Source organism: Protopterus annectens, chromosome 12.part0 (assembly GCF_019279795.1).
Source record: "Protopterus annectens isolate FY-2018-M chromosome 12.part0, PAN1.0, whole genome shotgun sequence".
In the NCBI taxonomy this organism is placed as follows: Eukaryota; Metazoa; Chordata; order Ceratodontiformes; family Protopteridae; genus Protopterus; species Protopterus annectens.
In genome coordinates this window covers 1,532,387,940-1,532,411,878 of record NC_056746.1, presented here as the reverse complement: position 1 = coordinate 1,532,411,878, position 23,939 = coordinate 1,532,387,940, and the positions used below count along the sequence as shown (strand labels likewise).

The window sequence follows — 23,939 nt, the reverse complement described above, 5'->3', positions numbered from 1 at the left end:
GCAGGTTCTCGGAATAAAACTGCAGCTTCAGCCTTCAAGGCTTTTCACAGGGTCCTTGACTTGCACAAGAAGTGGATGGCTTCAGCCAGTTCTTTACCACCCAAACCCCAGCAGGATCTAGCTTTTCTTCTTTCTCCCATCTTCCTATCGGATAGAGACGGTCAGCACCACAGACTTTTCAAGCCACCTGCTGTATCAGCTCCCAGTCTGATTCCTAACCCTGTGATTTCCCACCAGAGCTGGTTCATAGGAAACGCATGTGCAAACAGAAGCATGTAGATTCAACTCCAGAGTCTGCCACAGAAGAGACCGATTTAGGTGAAGGCTCCCTCAGACCCCACCTCTAAGATGACACATTTGGCAAACTCCTAGAATTTAATGAAGCAAAGAGGGGGATGGTCCACTCAAGATACTTCTTCAGATGAGTCTGTACTCTTGGATGCCTTTGATTCCAACCCACCTTTATCCTGAGTGGTACCTCCCATTGACCTTCTCATCGACCTCATGGCATAGCGGGCATGGAAGGATCCTGAGTTGGTATTATCTATCCCCCTCAAAAGAAACTGATAGGATTCTGCAAATCCCTAAACACAGGCAACATTGGAGCAGAGGTCCTCTGGTGGATGTGATGGTGGTAGCAGCAGTCACGAAGAAAGAATACAGGGCAATGGACAGATTTGGGAAACAGACTTTTATGCCTTGACAACCTTTGCTGTTATGTCCCCGAATTACTTGGCCCATGTGATGAGGTTTCAGAGAGGTTTAGTCAAGAAACTCTCTAAATCACACTTGGGTAACTTGCTTGTGGATGTCCAAAAGATGGTGGACTCCCATCTGACCACCCTTTAGCTGACTTCCAATGTTGCCATGCGTCTTATCTTATGCAGCCAATGGCACCACAAGAGTAGCAGGTACCGGCATCACTGTGTTTCGCCATGCCTGGATGCATTTTTGTGACTTTGCGGAAAGTTTCAAGATGTCCTTTTATTAATGCCCCATATGGTGCTTCAACTCTTTTCAGACCCAAAGTCAAACTATACCTACACTTAAAAAGAGTAAAGCTGACCTTGGGCCAATAAATTTCGGACTCAGTGGTCTACTTCATGATCTGCTCTGTATATTAACTATTTCCTTACAGGTACGATCTAACCTTTAGAAAGAGTCTTTTTAAGGATTACAAGTTTAAATCCCGAAAGCTGAGATATAACTGCCCTTATAAGGGCTATGACATGGGAATAGAAAGTACACAGGACTAGAGGACTAACAAACAGCTCTTATCAGAGCTCCTTCTCCAGTTCAGTTGAACAGCCCTTATCAGGGCTGATTCACTGAGTTAACATCAGACGGCGATCCTTACCATGGCTCGTTCCCCACTGTTTTCCCTTTGTAGTTACACTAGAGGGCAAGTAGCCTGGATTTCTAAGCATGTGCGGTTTTACATTCCTCTCAACTGTCCCTCTTAATCTCTCCTAAAACTGGTGACTTTTTAGACTTATAATGACAAAAATTAGATTTATAGACTTCAGAAAATCTATATTAATTCATGTTAGTTTTTTCTGTCAAGTGTCTCAAATTAATAGTACTAGCAGTTTAAAACTGTCCCTTATTTCTAATTTTGTCTCTGATTTCTGTTGAGATTTTTCCCTGATGTACTGAGAGCTATGCTGTTTTATTTATTTATTTTTGGGGGGGGGGTGACACACTAGCAGTGTCAAGTTAAGCATTTTCCAAATTTTTGACACGCTCAGCCCAAAAGGTTCACCTTCACTGATCTAGAGCCAATGTTTACACCACTGCATGGCTAGCCCTACCACAGTAGTTCTTCTGCATCACACTTGCAAACACACACACACACACACACACACACACACACACACACCTATGGCCAGTTTATAGTGTCTAGTCTACCTACTGCATGTCTTTGGAAAGTTGGGGGAAACTGGAGCACCTGGAAGAAACCCACTCAAACACAGGGAGGACATGCAGACTCCACACAGATGGCACCCTAGCCAAGAATCGAACCCGGGAACCTCTTCCTGTGAGATGGCAATGCTGTCTGCTGTGCCACTGTGCTGCCTGTTAAAGATAATATCCAGAGGATTATTCTGTTTAATATTCCCTTCCACCTAAGAACAAAAGAAAGATTCCCAATGTTCCACGCAGTCAGTGGGAGAAAGCAGCCTTAGAGATGTCCAAGCTGCTAGAGAGTAGCTTCATCTAGCCGGTTCCCAGAGGTCAGACTCTATTCAAGTTTCTTTTTATTGCCAGGAAAAGATAGGGGACCTAAGACCAGTTTTGGGTCTAAGTCATCTCAGTCAGTTTGTAAAACAGATGACATTACAGATTGTTCAGTTCAGTCCATTCTACTTCTGTTGAGGAAGGATGATTGGATGTGCTCTGTAGATCTCAAGGGCATTTACTGACATGTGAAAATAAAGAAGTGATCCAGGAAATTCCTCTACTTTTTGCTGGGATCCAATTATCATCAATTCAGGGCCATGCCTTTTGGTCTCGACACAGTCCTGAGGGTGTTTACCAAGATAATGGCGATGGAAGCAGTGCACCTGCATCTGCTTGAGATAAGTTTTTCCCTAACTGGATGATTGGCTCTTAATGGCTACCTTAGAGCATCTTCTCAAACACCACTAGCAGGGCTGGCCTTAGCTGATATGGCGCCCTAGGCGAAGTAGTGCTCTGGCGCCCCTTAAGACGCACCCACACCATACTCATGAAACACCCCTATGAGCCATGCTCACAGGTAGGTCACTCCCCAAAAAAGCCACTCCAGTCATTCACTCCCCAAGAAAGCCAATCCAGTCATTTCCTTTAATTATTTAAATGCATAAAAGAAAGGATACCTTGTAATGTAGTTTAAACTGCAAGTGAAGGTGGAAATTTCCATTAATAAACCTGCTTTAATCTGAATTTCCTTTAATAAATCTACTTTAATCTGTTTCTCCTTCACACATACTTTATTATAAATGTCATGTCTTCAGAGAATAGAAGTCCATGTGCCTTGTTTCAAAGGGTTGCTTAGGTTAATCTAAACAGTTCAATTTACTCTGGGGTAGGCGAGCAAGCCTTACAGCTCAGTGAAAGTAGAATGGCAACCTCTCTCCTCCCTGTGTACAGAAGCTTAAGATAGAATAGCACAAACACAGATAGCCATTTTCTAAACAATACAATCTCACAATGAAAACAGGCTTAGCATGAACGGTAAAATTCTCTGCCTCTGAAACTGCATGAAAACCCATATTTATAGAAACTGCATCTGGTCAGTGGAGGATTAAGTTTACATTTGGGCTGTTTTCAAAACAGACTCCTTGCACACATTTTTATGGCCATGCATACATGTATTTGTTCTTTGATTCAGCTTCCTAATTGCATTAAATTATATTCCTTATGTAATACAGAACCACTTATTATAATGTATTTTAAATTTGTAGTTTTAAGCATTCTTTTAATAAGCAAAGAAACTAAATGTATAAACCAATAATGACAAAAATACCCATTTCAGAAAATTTCAACCATAAAAGGCTACTCAGACTTCTGTCATTACAATCCACCAATATCACTCAATACAAACAATCTCTGCAGAAGAGAAATCATCTGAATAATTCCACATTAAAGACATCTGGAACTAATGAAGAGATTGCCACTGACAAACAACTTTACATCTCAATGTTACATTTACAAATTCAGTGCATGTTGCCCTTGAAGAATTAATTGCCTATGTTACATTAAAAATTTGGTAAACTGGTAATATTGAAATATGAAATGACTAAAACTGACAAGTTCATAGTTGCTAGGCATCTCATACAAAGGAGGACATACTCAGGAGTGCAGAACCCCTATCTCCCTTTAGAATGCACCAAATAATCAGAAATTGAAAGGGCACTGCAATATTAGCTCTCCATCTACATGGTGTGGGAGTAGAATCCACAGCCTTCTGCACCAAAGACAATGATTTGACAAAACACTGCTTTGAAATTCTACAACACAGTGCATCATTTGATAAACAAAACAGTTAGTTTTACACTGAAAACTGACAGTGCAAGAATCAGTAAACGTTCATTTAAAGCTCACAATTTCATGAAAATGAACTAAAACTCATAATCCCTTGAAAATGCACTGAATCTCTTAATACCCTGAAAATGCACTGAAACTCAAACTCATTTCTGTCAGCAGTCTGGTAGTTGGTGTAGAGCAGTGGTTCCCAAACCTTCATGGACCTAGACACGCTTCTGAAAACAGTAATTTTTCACAACCTACTACTCACGTCAGCATGCGTTCATGTAAAGCACTCATGGTCCTCCTTAAAGGAGGAGACGCTGCCACCAGTGAGTATTTCTTCGGGATTTAAAGGGGCCATGTAAACTATTCTCATACAAGTAGTTGTCGAAGCAGTCGTACACGCCGAGAGGCACAAGAACTCCAATTTACACACGGCGCCAGCTGTCTCTTTCAATAATGAAGAAAACATTATTCATAGGAAGCGACCAGCTATCAATCCTTGTGTTATTTCTGTTGAAGAAGAAGTATTTGGTGTGGGAGAGGGATACCCTTCTTTTCCGCTACCTTTCAAACCATATGAGAGGAGGACTTGGTCCCCACAGGACAGAGCAGTGAAGAGAAAGAGCACCGAAGATGCCTTTCAGCACATGAAGAAAGCAACGAGAATGACTCCCAGAACCTAGTTATTAACATCTCTAGGTATGTTTTAAATACACATGAAACATCAGTGTTAAATAAAGGGTTGGGTTTTATACCCTCTAGTTGTAACGAACTCACTGACATTATTATCGATATTAAGCTCTTTACAAGGAACTTAGGTTTGAAGTTGTTATTTGGTGATGATACTAATACAGTTGTGTGTAATGAACCTAATTTGTTCAAGAAACCTTCCAACTTTATGCTGCAACAACACCCTTTATTAGAAGCTTTTGAACAAGCTTGTGAGAATGAAATTTTTGATTTATATAATGATAAAGATGTTAAACCAAGCTTTTTCAACACAACAATAGGAGAAAGGGAAGCTATACTGAGCTTGAGACATAATGATGCAATCACTATTAGACAAGCTGATAAAGGAGGAGCTGTTGTGATTATGGACAGGACTATGTATTGCACAAAAATGGATCTTATGTTGTCTGATCTTGACACATATCTTCCTTTACACAACTATGATCTTAGTAATTTAATTAAGAATGTACATGGGTATTTGTATGATTTGTTGATTACTAGTGTCATTGACAATGATCTTTATAGATATTTTTTAGTTGACAACCCTTTAGTTCCTTCCTTCAGAGGTCTTCCTAAGATCCATAAGGAACTTTTAGATCCTCCACTTAGACCCATAGTGTCTAGTAGAGGATGGCTCACTGAGCCTTTGTCGATTTACCTAGACAAGATGTTTAAACCGATTGTCACAGGCGTAGAACATATTTTAAGTGACACTACACATTTTTTGGAGAATCTTTCTGTGTTTGTAGATTCCTCTCTATTTTGTAACAACGACTTTTTAGTCACACTTGATGTTACATCTTTGTTTACTTCTATACCTAATGATATTGGTATGGATTTTATTAGGCTATTTTTAGTGAAGAAAGGAATAACAAGTGATAAGATATGCAGATGGATGTCTCTATTATAGCTGATACTTGAAAACAATGTTTTGCTTTACAACAATCGATACTACTTACAAACCAAAGGGGTGGCAATGGGTACTCCATGTGCCAACGCCTATGCTAATTTGGTGTTGGCACATTGGGAGGATACCTTTGTATTCAATGTGAACATGGAATTTAATAAGTACTTGAAGTATTATAATAGATTTGTAGATGACGTTTTTATTGTGTGGGGGGGCACAGTTGAACAGTTGGCCGACTTTGTGACTTATTTGAATAATACCACTGACTTTCTTCACTTTGAATGCTCTCATTCTGCCAGTGTTATTGACTTTTTAGATGTTAAAGTGATCAATGTTCCCAATGGTTTTGATACAGAACTATTTAGAAAACCTTGTTGGAAAAACAATCTCTTGCACCGCAATAGTATGCACCCTCAGCATGTCCATAAAAATATAGTAAAGAATCAAGTAATGCGAATATCCAGATTAACCACTAATGATACAGCATTTGATCATCATAAGATACAATTAACAAAGGATTTTACATCTAGAGGTTATAATATATTCGAGGTGACCAATGACGTCCTTGAAGGGGACCAACATAGAATAGGTTCAGGAGCTCCTGTGATGAAACGATCAAACACTCGTTCTCCATATAATAGGGACAGTGTTAATGTCCCTATTAATAGGATAACAATACCATTCACCAATAGAAATAATCATGTAGTTAGAGTTCTTAATAACAATTGGAAGTTATTATTAATGGATGAAAGGATTAAGAAATTGATAGATGACAGACTACGCATAGCATATAGAAATATGCAGTCGCTTAATAGACTTCTATGTTATGACAGGGTGCATGAAAATCATAAGCAATCTGATAGACATGGAACTTTTCCATGTCGCTCCTGTAATCAATGTAAATTTATAACTGATTCTAGCTATTTTATACATCCAGTTACTGGACGCACATATAGGTTCGGACATTATGCTGATTGCAGATCTACCAATGCCATATATGTAGCTGAATGCCAGCTTTGTAAACAATTTTACTTAGGCAAGACCAATAGGTCTCTACGAGAGCGGATAAGGGAGCATGTATATGCCATTGAAAAACACAACATCAATAATGCCTTAGCGAGGCATGTAGTAGAACAGGGTTCTTCACATACTTTTAAATTTAGGGTAATGGAACTGATCATGAGAAGTGGTAGATTGGGTGACATCAAGAATTTCACCGAGGAGAGAGAAGGTAAATGGATATTAAAATTACAAGCCCACAAATATGGGCTTAATGATAGGGTTGCCCTTAAACCGTTCCTAAATAGTAGGCCATTGAGACATTAATAGTACTTTTTGACATGTCCATAAAGTTGTATTATTTATGTATTTTTATTTTTATTGTTGTATTTTTATACAGATTCCATAGATGTGTTATTCATGTATTTTGATAGTGATTTTTAACATACTAAACATATATACAGCATTTTTGACTGTATCTTTTAATTACACATGATTAATTAATTTTGTATTCTGGTTTTGCAATTTGTCAAAGTGATGTCACTTCCTATATTTAAAGAGATGCATATTTGACTGCTGTGTTAAAGTCTGAAGAAGCGTTGATTCAAACGTGAAAGCGCTTACTTACTGCAGTCCTTCTGTCTTGTTTGTTTTCGCTGCATTAAACCTGTGGATTTTAAGAAATTTCTGTTGAATTTCATTCAAGCAGTCGATGGTACTCTCCTCTGTTACACTTTTTGTCATTGTTTATTGCGTTTGTTGAACAGAGGTTGTTTTGCCCAGCAGATATTGGTCTTTATTTCTTCTATTCTCATACTTTAAATTATTAGCATAGCCAGATTATAGTCAAATGGGGCCCTAGGCAGTGAAATAGATTGTGGCCCCCCTAAGTAGCCCCTCTTGTAGCAGTCTCCTCCCCAGCCATACCATTGTTCCATTACTTGGCTATTTCTCCCTAGTTACCATGAACACTGTTCAAACCCATACCATTGTTCCATTACTTGGCTATTTCTTCCTAGTTACCATGAACACTGTTCAAACCTGTCAGTGTGTATACTGTTTTCTTATTTACTTCTGCAATTATTACAGATATTGAAATAAAATTCACAAACCCCGATGGCCATTTGCTAAACAATACAGTCTGACAACAAAAAGACTTAGCATGAGCAGTAAACTTCTCTGCAACTGAAACTCACATTCATTGAAAGAGCATAAAAACCTACATTCAAATAAAATGCACATGACCAGTGGAGAGGGCTATTTTCAAACCATAGGTCCCTTGGACACATTTTTATGGCCATGCATACATGTATGTGTTCTTTGATTCACCTTCCTGATTGTATTAAATTATATTCCTTGTATAACACAACACCACTTGTTAGTGTGTTTTCTACATTTATAGTTTTTAACATTTTTCCAGTAAGCAATGGAACAAAATGTATAACCCAATAATGACAAACTACCCACTTACATTTTAACAATATACATACACACACACATACATACGGTACATTACACTATCCTTGATTACACAATGCATTGTGCTTGCTCACTGGAATGTATATATATACACAGTTTTTTCTATGCAATTAGTCTGAACTATTATGCTACTGCTTACATTTCTATATTTTTGTTTGTGAAATGGTTTGCATTTCACCCAGGCTGAAACTGCTCACTACTGATCAGTGCACTACCCCAGTAAACAAATATAAATAAATACCCCAGCGAACAAATATAAATAAATACATTTCAATAACGAACTACTGTCAGCACTTAAAAATGTTGCTCCATAATTCTGTGCTGTTCTATCGCTTACAACTTGCATTTTCTTGCATGAAACAAAGCTGTGGCTGAAAAAAGGCCATCACAGTTCAATCTACTTAACTAATTCAACTCCAAAAAGTAACATCTACAAAGACAATGTGACTTAAGCATTACCCATTTCTTACCAGTGTCTGATTCTACAGTATTCCCTTGTGGCTTTCAAAGATCCTGCATTATTTTTTTCTGGTATTAGCCATTATATGTTACATTATACACATACTCTTTGGTTAAAATAAGTCAATAAATAGTGAACAGCACAATTTACAACTTCAAAAAATTAATCAGATCAGTAATACTTGCCACAAATAACTGTCCAGTCATTTTTTTTTATAAAGTGTGAACTGTCACAGATAACCAAATTCACACCATTGGCAGACATAAGTCTCACTTGCAGACTCACAAACAAACACCACAGATGGCCATCAGGTGATCAACTACAGCAAGTTCACATCTGGAGATTACTAAAAGACCAAACATTTGCAGTAAATGATTCCACATTCTTGATATTCCTTAGTTACAAACCCATCTCCAACAGTAATATTATTTCACAATTATTAACAGAACCGTACTATGCAATATACAAATAGAATGACTGGAAGTCAATTTAAATGACAAGATTTGAAACAACTCTTTCAAAGCCTCCACTCTTACTATACGGTCTAGTTTCCAAAATGCCTTGACTGTTCATGCTACTCAAAGATTCCTCCTTTGCCAAACTATCTTATGCCTGGTGAAGACAAGCATTAACTGAATAAGTCACCCTTTATGTTGTTTATATTACCTGCCAGGCCCTACAGAAAACGTTGGCAAAAGCATCTGCTTTAATCCCTACTTACTGGCCTCATAGACTGACCCTGCAACAACGTCATCATAACTCCTTTCAATAACACCAAAAGCCACTCTTACAGTTACTTACTTTTCTCAAACCAAGTGGAGGGAAGGAGGGGAGCAGATCCTTTCTAAACCAAACATGTGGGGGTGTTAAGCTAGCACCATTTCATAACGCTTGCCAATCCCCAGTCATAAAAAGTATTGGGCCCATAATTGGGGCATTACTCTTCAATACAGACATTTTATGTGCAAAGACCTTCAGAAATAGCATTGCATATGTAAACAACCCAAGCCTCTAAAGCTGAAACTGTTGCTTGCAGGTATCAAGTTGTTGCTGACTTGCAATCATATTATTAGCAAGACAAGTCTCTGCAAGCATCACTTTCTCATGCCACTATTTTAATTTGCATACTGAACTGAAAACTTTAACTGATAAGAGAAGATGACAACACAGCAGGTTTCATTTGCTTTTCAAAGAACAACAATTAACAGCTTTTTGTACTGCTTGATGTAGGACCATTTAACAGTCAGCATGAAGTACTAAAGGGCCAGCAGGAAAAGTGCAAGCCAAGTTAAACAAAATCTTTTTATATATTTTTACTAACAAAAGACATTCTGGTATGGTGAGCATCTGTATGAGACCCTAAAGTAATGACAGTAAGTCAAAATCAATTATAAGATCAAATAAATCAATACTTCAATGCTGTTAGCAAATATTACTGACACATACAAAGCAAAGATGCACAGAGAAAAACGGGGGGTGATAGGGGAGATTAGTGGTTGTTTGGAATTGTATTTCTTTGTCCCAGTTCCTATGTTTGCTGCAGAAAGAGGCTTGGCATAACAACAACAAACAGCTGTAACCACATTTGTGATGGGGTGCGTAAAAGAAATTTGCAGGATTGTCTTAAGTTTTTGAACTACTATGGAATTGGTTGTCTGGAAAACAATTACATCAAAAGTGCAAGTACTGCCTGTCGGAACCAAACCACATCTTTTTATAGCACTAAAGTACATTATTCTGCAAAACAGACAACACACAACAAAAGCACACTGAAACATATCACAAAAAGTCACCTTCGTATACTGTAGTTGCAACAAACTAAATGTACAAGGTCAGGAGCACAATTCTAATCATGTGTGGACTTGCAGACAAGTGAAAAGGGGGTAGAAATGCAGTCTTGTTTCCACACTTCATTCTGCTGTACTGAGAATGATGCAAGTGCGGTAAAGCATTAACTTTAGATAAAGTATATAAACTTGCAACACACAGCAGATTGTACAATAACAGTTCTCTGGTAGAAACAAAAGGGAAATGCAAACTTTTTTTCTACATAGGAAAACCGTGTACACCAATGATGATCTAAATTTCTAATACCTTTTCAGAAAGAAATAGCCCAGTTTTAATACTGTGATTCCTACTTGAAGATCTACACTCCTTGCTGAAATCTCAGTAATTTATTTTGAAGTTTAGATTGCAGACTGAACTGCTGTGCTGCCCACCCGTGCCCATCCCGGCCTGCTAAAGAAATTATTATTTTTCCAGCTGTTCAGGTTCACCCGGGGGTTCACACACTTGAAGCACTTAGTTCAACTTCACTCACTCACTGTTCAACCACCACGGCAGTTGGAGAATGAGAACAGGAAGTAAACAGAGAGGGAGTGTACACACAGTCCGAGCCCACCCTTCAGCCAAATTCCACTTTCTAACAGGCTGACAGTCTGCCTCACGAAGCAGATGTCACGACGCATGCATGCCCCCCCTCCCCACATGTGATGATGTCAGCAGCAACACTTTCTTAACTAAAATAAATTATGCACAAATAAATAAAAACCGCGCCCTTTAAGAGGCTGTCCTTTATGGCGCTTTACACTTCAACAGGGCGCAGAGAAGAGCGCACGCTTTCTTAAAAAATAAATGCACAAATGAAACTGCGCCCTTTAACAGGCTGGCCTTTACGGCGCCTAGTTCCACCTATGCCTAAGGCCGGCCGTGACCACTAGGATCTGGTGCTTCAACTGTTACTTGGATGTAGGGATTGCAGTAAACCTCCTGAAAAGCCAGCTACAACCCGCACAGCAAATAGAATTTATAGGATGCCACCTCAACACATCTTTGAAGATAGTAATCCCCCCACAACACAATATGGATTTGCTCCATCTAGTGGCAATGCCAGTTCTTCACCATCTGTGTCCCTCAGTAGGCTTATACTCTGTATTTTGAGACTTATGACTTCTTTGATCCTAATGGTACCAATGGCCCAATATCACATTAGTGCTTCAGTGGTCCCTGGTGGTTCAGTGGTCCCAAAATATTCATCCTCTGCATACCAAGATACATCCTCTGCATACCAAGATACAGATCACACAAACTTGCAAACAACATGTGGCATGGTGGATAACATCTTTTTTAATTATTGAAGGATGCCATTTTCACCCATATTCACTGCCAACAGTAGTAACCACAGATGCCTCTCTTCTAGGGTGGAGAGGGCATGTCAGAGGGAAGATAGTCCAAGATACCTGGTCACAAACTGAGGCCAACCTTCACAACAGTGTCTTGGAGATGAAGGTGGTGGTCCTAGTGTTGCAGGCTTTTCGGGATGCCCTCTCCAAGGGGGTGTGATCACCATATTGACAGACAGCATGCCGGTAGTATGATGCATCAACAAACAAGGAGGAACCTACTCTTATCCCTTATGTCAAGAGGTGTTTGGTAATGGATGATGTCTTTGCAACACTTTGTTATAGCAATGCATATCCTGGGGGCAACCAGTGTGCTAGCAGACAAGTTAAGCAGGTCATTCTGGCTCCTCACAAGTGGTCTGTCATTTCAACAGTGGCAACAATGATTTTCAACGACTGGGGCCAACCATGGTGAGACCTTTTTGCATCGTATCTCAAAAACAGCAAGTGCAGCAGTTACTTTGTCCTGATCCCTCCACAGGGTCCATCACCGAGGGATGCTGTAGTCCACACTTGGCCCCCCCAGGTCTGCTTTATGCATTCTCACCTCTACCTGTAATGAGTACATTTATTCAGAAAGCAAGACCGTGGTGATCTTCATTGCTCCTTTCTGGCCCCAGCAAACATGGTTCCCCTTTCTATAGCCTCTACTTCCACATCCCCTATGGATGTTAGATCATTATCCAGGTCCTGTGTCTCGCCTGTCTGGACTGCCTCCTTCAGACCAGAAATCCATGAAACTAACTGCATGATTTGTCCAGTTCTGATCATAACCAGAGATACCAGGCTTCCTACAACAGTCATCAGAATTGTTTTGGCCTTTCAGAAGCCATCTACAAAGAAAACATACCATAACAAGTAGCAAAGGTTTTCATCTTGGGCTACCTCCTGTTCCATCCATTTTAGAATTTCTAGAGGACCTCCTTGATAAAAATTATTCTACTATCAGAGTACAGATGGCAGTGGTATTGAATTTCCATACTGGTTACAGTGATCATCCTTGGCATCCTTAAAAGTTACTAAAGACTTTTTAAAGGAGACTTTTATTTTACAGCCACCAATCGGAGATCCACTTCCTCCTTGGAACTGTACTATCATGCTATAAGCTTTGACTCGACCTCCATTTGAGCCCACGGCCACTGCAGACTTAAATTTCTCTGTTGGAAGACAAGTTGTCTAATAGCAGTTACCTCAGCCAGAAGAATTTCAGAATTGCAGGTACTTTTTTCTACGACTCCATATTTGATATTCCACAAAGGTAGTGATTTTCTGAGAACCAGCCCATCCTTTCTCCCTAAGGTGGCATTTGAAGCAAGTTTGAATCAATTTATAGAGCTTAACAGTATTCTTTCCACGATTCCCAAACAAACGGGAATATATTTTACATATTGTTAGACATTCATCATCAACTTAGGTTTTACCTCCATAGAATGAAACAATGATTCTCTGATCAATTTTTTGCCGCCTTCTCAAAATAGAGGTTAATAAAGGCTGTGACTAAAGTAACACTTTCATGATGGTTGTCAGATTGCACTTCCTTTGTCTATAATAAGAAAAATTTGACTTTACTACCTAAACCAAAGGCTCATTCAGCTAGAGCAATAGCTACCTCAACAGCCTTCACTAAGAGAATACCCATTGAGGATGTTGTGTAGCAGCAACTTGGTCACTAATTCATACTTTTGTGTCACATTATAAGTCGAATGTACAATCCAGATCACGTTCCTCATTTGGTTCCACCAGTCTCAGGAATAACTTTCCTTGATACCACCCAGAAAGACCGCTTGGAAATCTGTCCCATATGGACAAAAATAGACAAAAGTCATGTACTTAACATAATGATAGATCTATGCTGTCTGATTTTCAGCCCTTTCAACCTCCCTCCTACCCCCTTTCAAATTAGCATCTAAAGTTTTGAGATGATGGAGTAGAATACAGTTTACACCCTGTTTTAACAGCATATTAAAACTTCAAAAGAGACCACAGCTCTATCTGTTCTGAGTCAGGCAGAATTTTTCCCTCCCTCCTACCCATTTAAGTTGTCTTGTTAAATACCACTGTCTTTCTAGTTGCCCGCCTCTTATGTTAATCTGACCATATATCTCATTTCTCTCTACTTTCACTGGCTTATGTGAGTAATCACAAAACCATCACTTTTGAAATCCCACCCCTTCAATTATTTAAATTTATTGGCCATCCTACAGTATTTCATAGTACCAAAATACAAAAGTAACCACCCCTTTCAGTCCATCTTGCTGTTTTAAAAATAGTAACTCTCCACTAAACCTTAACTTTTTAAACAGGTAAAACTCAAGTTACCTACTTTCATATCTAACTTCTCTAGTGCACACTGCAGAGTGCATTCTTTTCAATCTTACCTTTAAGCATCCCTGTTACTAGCACTTTCTCTAATACCTAAAAAGATCATCTCTACTTGACTCCAAGTAGACTTTTCTCTATCTGTTAAACCTAGCACTTGCTCCTACAGTACTTATTACCTTGATACGGCACTCTTATAGATAGCACCCCAAAAAGGCAAACCCCCATTTCTCGGTCACCCACGTCCCCCAGAATCTCTTTTAAAGTTTTTTTGTCTAGTCCTTCTAGCATGTCGAGGGATCAGTTGCTAGTGTCCTCTCCTGCTCAGCTGGTGAACCTGGGAATATTGAGACAACCCTCTCCTCCTCCCACAAAACACAAATACATGCGAGAGATGCAACTATACGGCCAAACTGGAGGCTGAGCTCTCTCAACATAGGACTGGCAAGATCAGTCAGGAGGAGAAGGTTACCACACACACTATAGACCCAGTCTCACATAGTACCATCACAACCTCAAATCATACACATAAACACACAAAGACATACTCGGCGGCTCTGATCAAAAATCTACCAAAACAGCAGAGGCCACCAAAGCAGACACCCAAACAACCACCACCTCAGAACACAACACCTGCAACACATAGACCTCACAGTCAGAGTGTCAAACAGTCACAGCCCTTAAGGCCAAACACAATGCCAGACACACTAGTCATTGGTGACTCCATAGTCAGACACACTGACGTCCGCTCACCAGACTGAGTAAGGAGAAGGTCACAGTAAGCTGCCTGTCGGGCGCTAGAATCCGCCACATAACGCAAGCACTCAGGTCTCTCAACAGCAGGTACAAATACGACTCAGTCATTGTCCACGCTGGTGTAAATGACCTGAGACGCACCTCCTTGGACTACATGAAAAGAGACATTGAGGAGCTCTCTGATTATGTAGCCCAGGCAGGTATGACCCTGACCTTGAGCAGTATCCTACCTTCACCAAGAATGATGCCACAATACAGAGATAAGATGATCAGCTTTAACAATTGGCTTAAACTCTGGTGTCATTCAAAGGGGATCCAATGTCTGTCTGCCTGGGATGACATGCTGGGCAAGCCACGCTGCCAAGGGACGGCTTGCACCTGTCACCCTGGGATTCGGATATTGGCAAAGGCTCTTGCCACCCCATAGTGCCTTTTTAGGCAAGGCTCAAATTCTAAACCTACCACCCTAGAACACAAAAAGGAAAAAACTAAGGGTAATGCTGCTCAATGCCAGAAGTCTAAATCTCAAAATGCATGCACTCAAGGCCCTTCTCAGTATGGAGAACATCGATGTCTGTGCAGTGACAGAAACCTGGTTCAAGGCTCCTGAGAGCACCCCAGCACTATCAGGTTTTACCTCTTATCATGCGTTCCGCCCCAAAATCCGGACAATACCAAGAAAGGAGGGTATCCATATTCATCAAAGACACCCACACCTCAAGACTGGTGGCAACGCACGATGCATCGGAGACCATCCAGGTGCAATTAACCATAGGCAAGACTGCTCTGCAAATTGTAGCATGTTACAGGCCACCCTCACAAACTCAGGAACCTCACATGGCCTTCCTGAAAACACTAGAGGGGATAAATGTATCACCAAACACCATCATACTAGGTGACTTCAATTACCCTAATATAGACTGGGAACACTACTCAAGCCCAAACACCCTAGCCCAAATGTTCCTGGAATTCATAAACTCAAATGCCATGGAACAACTAGTCACCATCCCCACAAAAGGAGAAAACATACTTGATCTCATCATCACGAACATGGGAGCACAATGTTCAACACCGGAAGTATACCCCTCACTGGTGAGATCAGATCACAAACTAATCTCGCTGGTGGTCCTCATCCCACCCCACCTGAAATAAAAAAGACCACAGTAAAGAACTTCTCAAAAGCCGACTTCACACTTCTAAAGACTAGTGTGGTCTCCTTTAAGGCCCCCGAGCTGGCGGAAAACAGTACTCAAGCCGCTGAATCACTTACAAATGCCTTCTACCAGCACCTGCAGGACTGCATGGATAAGGCAAACCCAAGCAAAACAAAGACTCTTTGTACCAAAGGCAAGCGTCCAGTCTGGTGGACCCCAGCCATAAACAAACTCTACAACAAAAGGAGGAAGCTACTACAAGATAGAGCAAAATCCTTAAAAGGCAAGACACCCTTGATCACTATAAGTAAAAAACTAAGAGCTCTCATAAAATCATCCAAAGCAAATTTTGAGAGAAAAATAGCCAAAGACTCAAAAAGACAATCATAAGGCCTTCTTTAGCTATGTTAGAAACCTGGGAGGAAACTCCCAGATATGCTCAGAACTAGTTCAAAATGATGTGAAGATTACAGATCCTACAGACATTGCCAACATACTGGCTGACAGGTTCAGTGCAAACTTCTCCCCTCCCCAAAAGGAGAGATATTTATACCAAGCGATTGCAGCCCCCAAACATCTCCAACGCCCAAGTGAGAACTGCTCTCTCCAAAGCAAAAACACAGCATCCATGGGACCTGATGGTGTCCCCGGCTGTGTGCTCCACGAACTCAACGAGGAATTAAACCCACAGCTAGGACAGCTGTTTAATCATAGTCTTACCTCTGGATACGCACCCAGGAGTGGCGCACTGCAACTGTGGTCCCACTTCACAAAGGCGGTGCCTCCACCGACCCTAGAAATTACCGCCCATTAGCTTGACAAGCCTTATCTGCAAAGCCATGGAGAGGATCATAATGGACCTCATAAATAAAGACATAGGGAATTTGCAGACTTTGGATCCATCCCAGTTTGGCTTTGTCAAAGGCAGATCATGCCTTCTAAACTTGGTTGACTTTTTCAAACAGTCACCAAAGCCATTGATGAGGGAAAGGCAGTCCATACAGCCTACCTCGATCTGGAGAAGGCCTTGATACAATACCCCACTCGGGTATCATTGAAAAACTCATCAGCTTAAATGTTAACCCATACATCACAAGATGGGTTGCAAACTGGCTGAGTGACAGAACCCACAGGGTCAGAGTTGCTGGCGCCATGTCAGACTCAAAGCCTGTCACAAGTGGTGTACCACAGGGCTCAGTCCTGGGCCCACTCTTGTTTGGCATCTACTTTTCCAAGTACAAGCAAACACAGGAGGGTTATGGCTGACAAAGTTTGCAGATGACTGCAAACTGGGTGCCATAGTAGAAAACACATCTGACACAGATATCCTTCAGAAGGGTCTCACAGAAACGGATAACTGGTGCCAGAGCCATGGCCTAAAGTTAAATGCCAAAATGCATAGTCATACCCTTCGGGAAAAACAAGGTTACCCCTAGCTACCAAATAGGTGGCAATCCACTGAGCACAGAAGAAGTTATCAGGGACCTGGGGACCCAGGTTGATAGTAGTCTGTCATTCGACACCCATGTAGCTAAAGTAGTTAGGAAGACCTTCTACATTGCCCACCTTATCATGAAGGGATTCTCATCTAGATCAAGGGAGGTCATAGTCTCCTATACTCATCACTCATCAGACCAATGATTGAGTACAATGCCCCATTCGAATGTATCTGACCCGACACTTGCAGCAGCTGGAGAGGCCACAAAAGTTCCTCACCAAAAGGATAAAGGGTCTCAAACATCTGTCCTATGCTGCCCGACTGAAAGAACTCCAGCTCTATTCAGTCGCCACCGCTTGCTCAGAGGTGACCTTTGCCTAACATACAAGGCCATGTCAAACCCAGATTTGATGAATATGCTTCACCTCAAAAATCTAGATCCGTCAGAGCCACAAGGGCGGGAGACTTAAACCTCGACACGGCTATTAATAGGACGTGCTGGAGGGATAGATTCATCACCCAAAGACTCCCTATGCTGTGGAATAAAATCCCGGTATATGTGAGGCAGAGCACCTCGCTGGCCTTGTTCAAGAGAAATCTTGACCAATGGATGGGAGATTGCAGATATACCCCAGGGATTACCTCAGTGTCACTGCTCAACAGAGGCACAGCAAAATAATGGGTATAGTTCCCCATACTAAAGGGGTGGCGTAAGCCACAAAACTATGGGCTAGGCTTGTAGATGCCCTCGGGCAGATAGCCTAGTATGAACCTATGAACCTATGTCTACAGCCAGGTGAGCTGTTACTATTACCCCTTCTGTTGGCTCCTGGTACTATAGAGTATATGTTTTCTATATTTTAGAAAAATGTGTTTACAGGGGCAAAACTCTATCTGAGAGAAGGGAGTGGGGTATACAGAATTGAGTAGGAGAGGAGTCCAATACATAATACCGTAAAAGCTTCCAAGTCAGTGCCAAGGTCAGATCCCATCAGGATCTGACAACCCATCTGTTGAACCAGACAAAAATCAGATAGCATGGTTCTAGCATTATGGTAAGTAAGTAACTTTTGTTTCTGCAGTGTGTTCTTTATTAGTGTTAATTATTGTTTGCAGACTGCAAGATATTCATCATAAGAAATGTTATTACGGGAACTGTAAAATTATTTGCTGAAGTTGGTCCCACACTCCAACTGTATAGCAGTCTGATGTCTCTGTGGGTATGAGATGATTTAGTCACAGCAGGCAGAAAAATCCCAGCTTTAAATGGGAGGGAGTTGTGCTTCCTCCTCCATTATATTGGTTTCTTACAGTAGATTGTCTGTGTGCTTTTCTTAACTATTTTAATTTGCATTCCTAGACCCATCTTGGAAGGGCTAGGTATAGCTGTCTTCTTAGTTATCTTCATGATTTTTCATGTATTTAAGTTAGTATTTTTTTCTTTAGTGCTTTAACTAATCGTGTAAAAGGAAAATTACCCAGTTCTCTTGTGGACATCAGATTCCTTCAGAGATTATTATATTGTATCTGTTTTATTTTGAGAAGATTCATAATTTTGACAGCTGTGACGAAGAATAAAGCAAGAAGAAATGCATGCTTCCTTAGAGTTTAAAAAGGCAGTCCTTTAACTTCTATTTCTTCAACTGATTGTCAGAAGTCTGCTACTGAAAGTAAGCATTTGGAGAAATTCTTTAAAAAGAAAGAAACAACATAGGGATTCTTCAAGTATTAAAATAAAAAAGGTGAAAAAATAATGAAGCACACGTCAGGTATACAACAAAGGCATATGTAAGTAAACAAAAAGCCCAAGTTTTTTTTTTTTTTTTTCTTTGAGTGAGACATGTTGATGTTAGAATTAATTCTCCCAGTGTACAGGTTAGCATCTTTTTGATTTAACCTTGCTTTGCCTAGCTTTCTGAAGCTGCATCCTGCCTCAGCAGGGGCCATATCTCTCAACTGTCGCTGATTTTGTTTATTTTTACCTTGTTTCTTGTAACATTTTGGCAAATCATCGAAATTTATAGTTTGTCAGTAATGACAGATTTAATACAGTTTTGTACTTATGTCTCAGAATATACACATTCATGCAAAACATGTTGCTGTATACACTTTTTAACCGAATTAGATTAATATTTAAAAAAACTGTTCCTGATTCTGGGCCTTTGTTCCCTACCCTCCATTATTTTTAGCATTGTCCATGGCTGTTGAGCACAGAGGTTGAGAACTGTGGCAGGAGATTATAGGAGAGGTGGCATCACAGGCACAGAATGCTGCAGTACCAAAAATGATAGCTAAAATTAAGTAAAAAAAAAAGCAGATCTTTTTTTGTTGCGGATATCAGTCCACAGGTGCTCAGTGTGGGGCCTGAGGTTACTGTGCTTTTTATGCTAGCTGTGGGGATTTACTCTTAGCGATGCATCCAGAGACCAGTATCCATTCTTGTACTGATGCCATTGATATGGGGTGGATACTTGATGTGGGGACTGGACAGTAGTCCTCTGGATGTCCACTGCTGTTCTTGAGATTTATTATTTAGAGTTTCAGTCAAGGACTGCTGTAATTAAATTAAGAACAAGAGCTCATTCTTGTGCACTTTGGATGAAGATGACAAGTCTTTGGTTTATCAGACCAAACTGTTATTACCTTTTGGCTTGGATACCAAATCTGATTGAGAATCTTTGCTTCTGGTTCTAAATGCGTACCACTTGGAAATACCTTCTGTAGGATGAAAAGCATTTCAAGTGTTGTGATGGGAAAGGGTCTCCGAAAAATGATGTTCTGAATTGCTTAAACTTGATTTCAGATGCCTAAGCCTTTAGGAGTTTCCTTTCTATTATTTTATAGGGTTCAGGAGCAATATAAATGCTTGTAGTTAAATCATGTTGATGACGTGCACTACATCTAACTTAAAGTCTGCATTGCAGTGCCTGGAGAATGTGTTATTGGATGTCCAAGTAGCAGCCTCACATATACATATGGCATATCCATTTATTGAAAATGAGCTGCTGTGGTAGCTGCTTAGTTTTGTTCTTGAGGGCATGTTGACCATACATTTTTTCTGGTAGATGAGGGTACATTGCGTGATGTTCTTCTACACAGTTGTATGGTTCATACAGTAGTGATTTATATGATCAGCATATAGTAGTGAGAGGATACTCACCACAACATTAGCTGTTTGAATAACTCCTGTAGGGATGGATTGACATTTGTCTTCAATTACTTCATGTAACATCTGTGTAATTGAGCAGCACAGTGATTCATTCCAAAGATCTATGCCTCACAAATCAACTTCAGGGTCCAAGGTTTTGTCCTGTCTTTCTGTTACTGTCTGTGTGTAGTTTGCATGTTCTTGTGTTTACATGTGCTTTATTTGCAAGATCCTCTAAAATGCATGCTGGCTAATTAGCTGCTATAAAAGAGTGTGCGTGTATCCATGCATGCTCTTGTAGCCTGGTTGATTGCTGAAAAGTGAATGCATCAGCCCACTTGCCACGTTAACAAATGGGTAAGTAAAAATATGCAAATAATTTCTGAAGTAGTGATATTATTAGGATATTTAACTTTTATGATGAATATGCTTATTTTTATGATGAATATCCTCAAAAATCTTTACTTTTTGTATAACATTTTCTCAGTCAAAGGGATTAAACTGGATGCTTTCTACTGTGGGTTATGTAGTGGGCTGTTGTGAGCCATTGCTTAATAAGCGAGTTACAAATGTTGACTTGTGCAGAAGCATGCTGCTAAATTAAAAATGTCCGATTGTGGTGTTTCCTATGTTAAGTAAGTACTTGTTCTGCATTACTCGTCAAATGACATCAACTTCATACATGTGTTGTTATCTCTGTAACATTTTCTGTCAGTTGTAATTTACTGCTGATATATTTTACTTCTGTGTTTTTCTGTCTGAGCTCGGGTCGTGGCTGAAAAGGGTCAGTTGACCAGCCCACCTACCCAGTTAAGAAATTGCTGACTAAATAAATTTAAATTTCTTTAGAATCAGCCATTTATTACACTATTTTAAAGCAACTTTTATAGTTTTAACTTGAATGTGATCCAGTTGAAGGTGTCTTGATCCATAGCTGTCATATTGCCAGTGTTTGCACTAAGATTGGAAAGGTTAGAGCTTTGTTGGCAATTGAGGCTGAATGCCTGCCAGTTTCCTGGCCTGAATGAGTGTAATTCGATTATGTGTGTCCTACGCTTGAAAAATTTGTTAAGGTGAATTCTCATTTGTATTTTTAGATTTGAGACTTTGCTGTTTTTATGAGCAAATACATGTGCAGTTCTTTGAGATCGAAATTACAAGTCAAAAATTTATTTTTATCTATTTTTAACTATTTTAACATTGTTAGTTATATAAAGCTTAACATAATTCTTTACTTGGTGATTTTTTATACATTTTTACATTTACATTTGTTAGTATATTATTTTTATCATTGTTCATTATAGCATTGTATTTTCTGAGTTGCGACCTGCATGTATATGAGATTTTATATAGGTAGAAATTAAACAAACAATATATAAAAAACAAATAAAAAATAAAGAATTAACTAGTAGTTGCAAGTCTCACCAGTAGGGTGAGCTCTCTGCGTAGTACATGTGTAGTGCTGCGTGACTTCAATGTGATTTCAATGAGATTTGGGTGCTATAAAATGCTCTAGTAGATTATTAACTTAAAGCTTTGTTTCTGATGAAATTGGATACTTAAATCTGACGAAAAGTGCATGTTTAAAGAGAAGCTTAAATAAATATTTCAAACGCAGGTTTCGTAGTGGATTTTTCACGTGGTGTTGGAAGACAGTGTTTGGGAAGTTTTTTGTTTGCACTAAAGAAGTCAATGACTGTGTGATGCTTTTATGTTTAGTTTTGTGCTTCTATTCAGAAATCAGAATTAATTCAAGTGACAGAATTGGCTTGAGCCTGTGACTCCATTTGTAATTTCAGCCAGCCCTGTATACGGAGATGTTACCATGGGTAAATGTTTTGCCTAGGGATATAGTACAACAATTAATGGTAAAGGCTGTGAAGTGAAGAACATAAAAGAAGGCATGCTTTTTGTCTGTGGAAGTATGTTGAAGAGCAGATGAACCATGTTAAACAATTCCATGTCAGAATTTTTTTCATCAAAATTTTTTGTACATAATAGAAAAAATGTATTTGTAAATGTGATAATGGGACTTTCAAATGGTGGTAAATGCCTGGTAGTTTAAAAATGTGTCCTCTTTTTCTGTTATTCAGGCCCCATTCCAGTTCAAGTGCGTGCTCGTGTCCTGACTTGTGTAGACGGAATCAACCTTTCCCTTCTGGAACACGCTGTACAAGAACAGAGGAAATATTTTAGTCATAGAGAGGTTCGAAAATGAAATCTGACTGATATTTTTTTGAATGTTCTGTGTGAATTGGTTACTGTCCAGCGATGATGAAATGATGAATAACTGAAAAGCATGGCATTACATCATGCTGTTGCAACTAATTACAGACACTGCAAACAGCAAAGCAGCTCTGGCATGCATTTTGAGCACTGTTGCAGCAAGGGTAAAGAAGGGAGAAGTTTTTAGTTGCCAGTAGCACTACAGTGGGACTTTATCATGAACATCATTACACTCTGGAAGCATTCAGACCTCAGTTTCAAGGGTCTGTTCAAATGTTCACACTTAAACTGCAGTTGCAGTCTGTTACTGCATTAGAAAATAGAGACCAGAGATCTTGATTTTTATGGTTACCAGTGAGATCTTGATATAATAATTACCAAAGTCATAATTTTCTTTCTGTACCATAGCTGCTGTTTGAGTTATACTTTGTTTAAACGTGCTTAACAGTAAACCTGCAGATGTGATTCCGAGGAGTCAAAAATGTAACCATTATTCAAGTAATTCTTGAGTTACTTGGAGTAACATTTTTGCTGTATGTTATGTATGTTTTTTTTTTTCACTTTTTAGGATTGTGAATTATCTAGAACTTTGTCTGTGGCATGTTAAGTTCATAATTGAAGATTCAGTGTTGAACAAAAGGGTTGATCAAAAACACTGATTCCGTAAAGCATAGGTTAAAAGTATGTCCATGTGCTCTTAAATGGATTACATCTGAAAAGTTTTAGGTTTTAGCTGTTGGTAGAAGTGCTGCATCATACTGGTTATAGCATGTTTATAAAATCCAAGTAATTGTGAAAAGCTTTGCCTATTCAAAGTAATTTTGCAAACTAATTCATAAAAAGTAGTATTCTAAGTATTTTTCAGGAGACTCCAAAAGGTGAATAAAAGCAGCAGTAAATCAAGCAAATCAAATTTATTTTCCCTTATGTTGTAGGTGTTTTTCATGTTTCACTGTTGCAGTCATTACATTTGGGTAATATGCTGGCAGGTTGCCCTCAGTCGGCCTGAATATCAAAGTCTTGGGTCTTGCGTCGGTTGCTCTCTCCTCTTCCATGACGTCAGGCTGTCAGGGGTATAAAACATGCAGCTGATGCCATTTTCTTCAGTCTTTCTTGCCGCGCGGTGCC

General features: G+C 39.6%; 1 protein-coding gene across 1 annotated transcript in view; it reads left to right on the top strand.

The window, feature by feature from the left end:
• The window catches only part of TEN1 (TEN1 subunit of CST complex), a gene marked incomplete at its 5' end in the record, with an annotated part of 968,820 nt that extends 945,106 nt beyond the window's left edge, over positions 1-23,714 (top strand). The window contains 1 exon segment of the mRNA XM_044090503.1: positions 22,679-23,714. Coding sequence (XP_043946438.1) covers positions 22,679-22,803 — 125 coding nt within the window.
• Between the last annotated feature and the right edge of the window lie 225 nt (positions 23,715-23,939).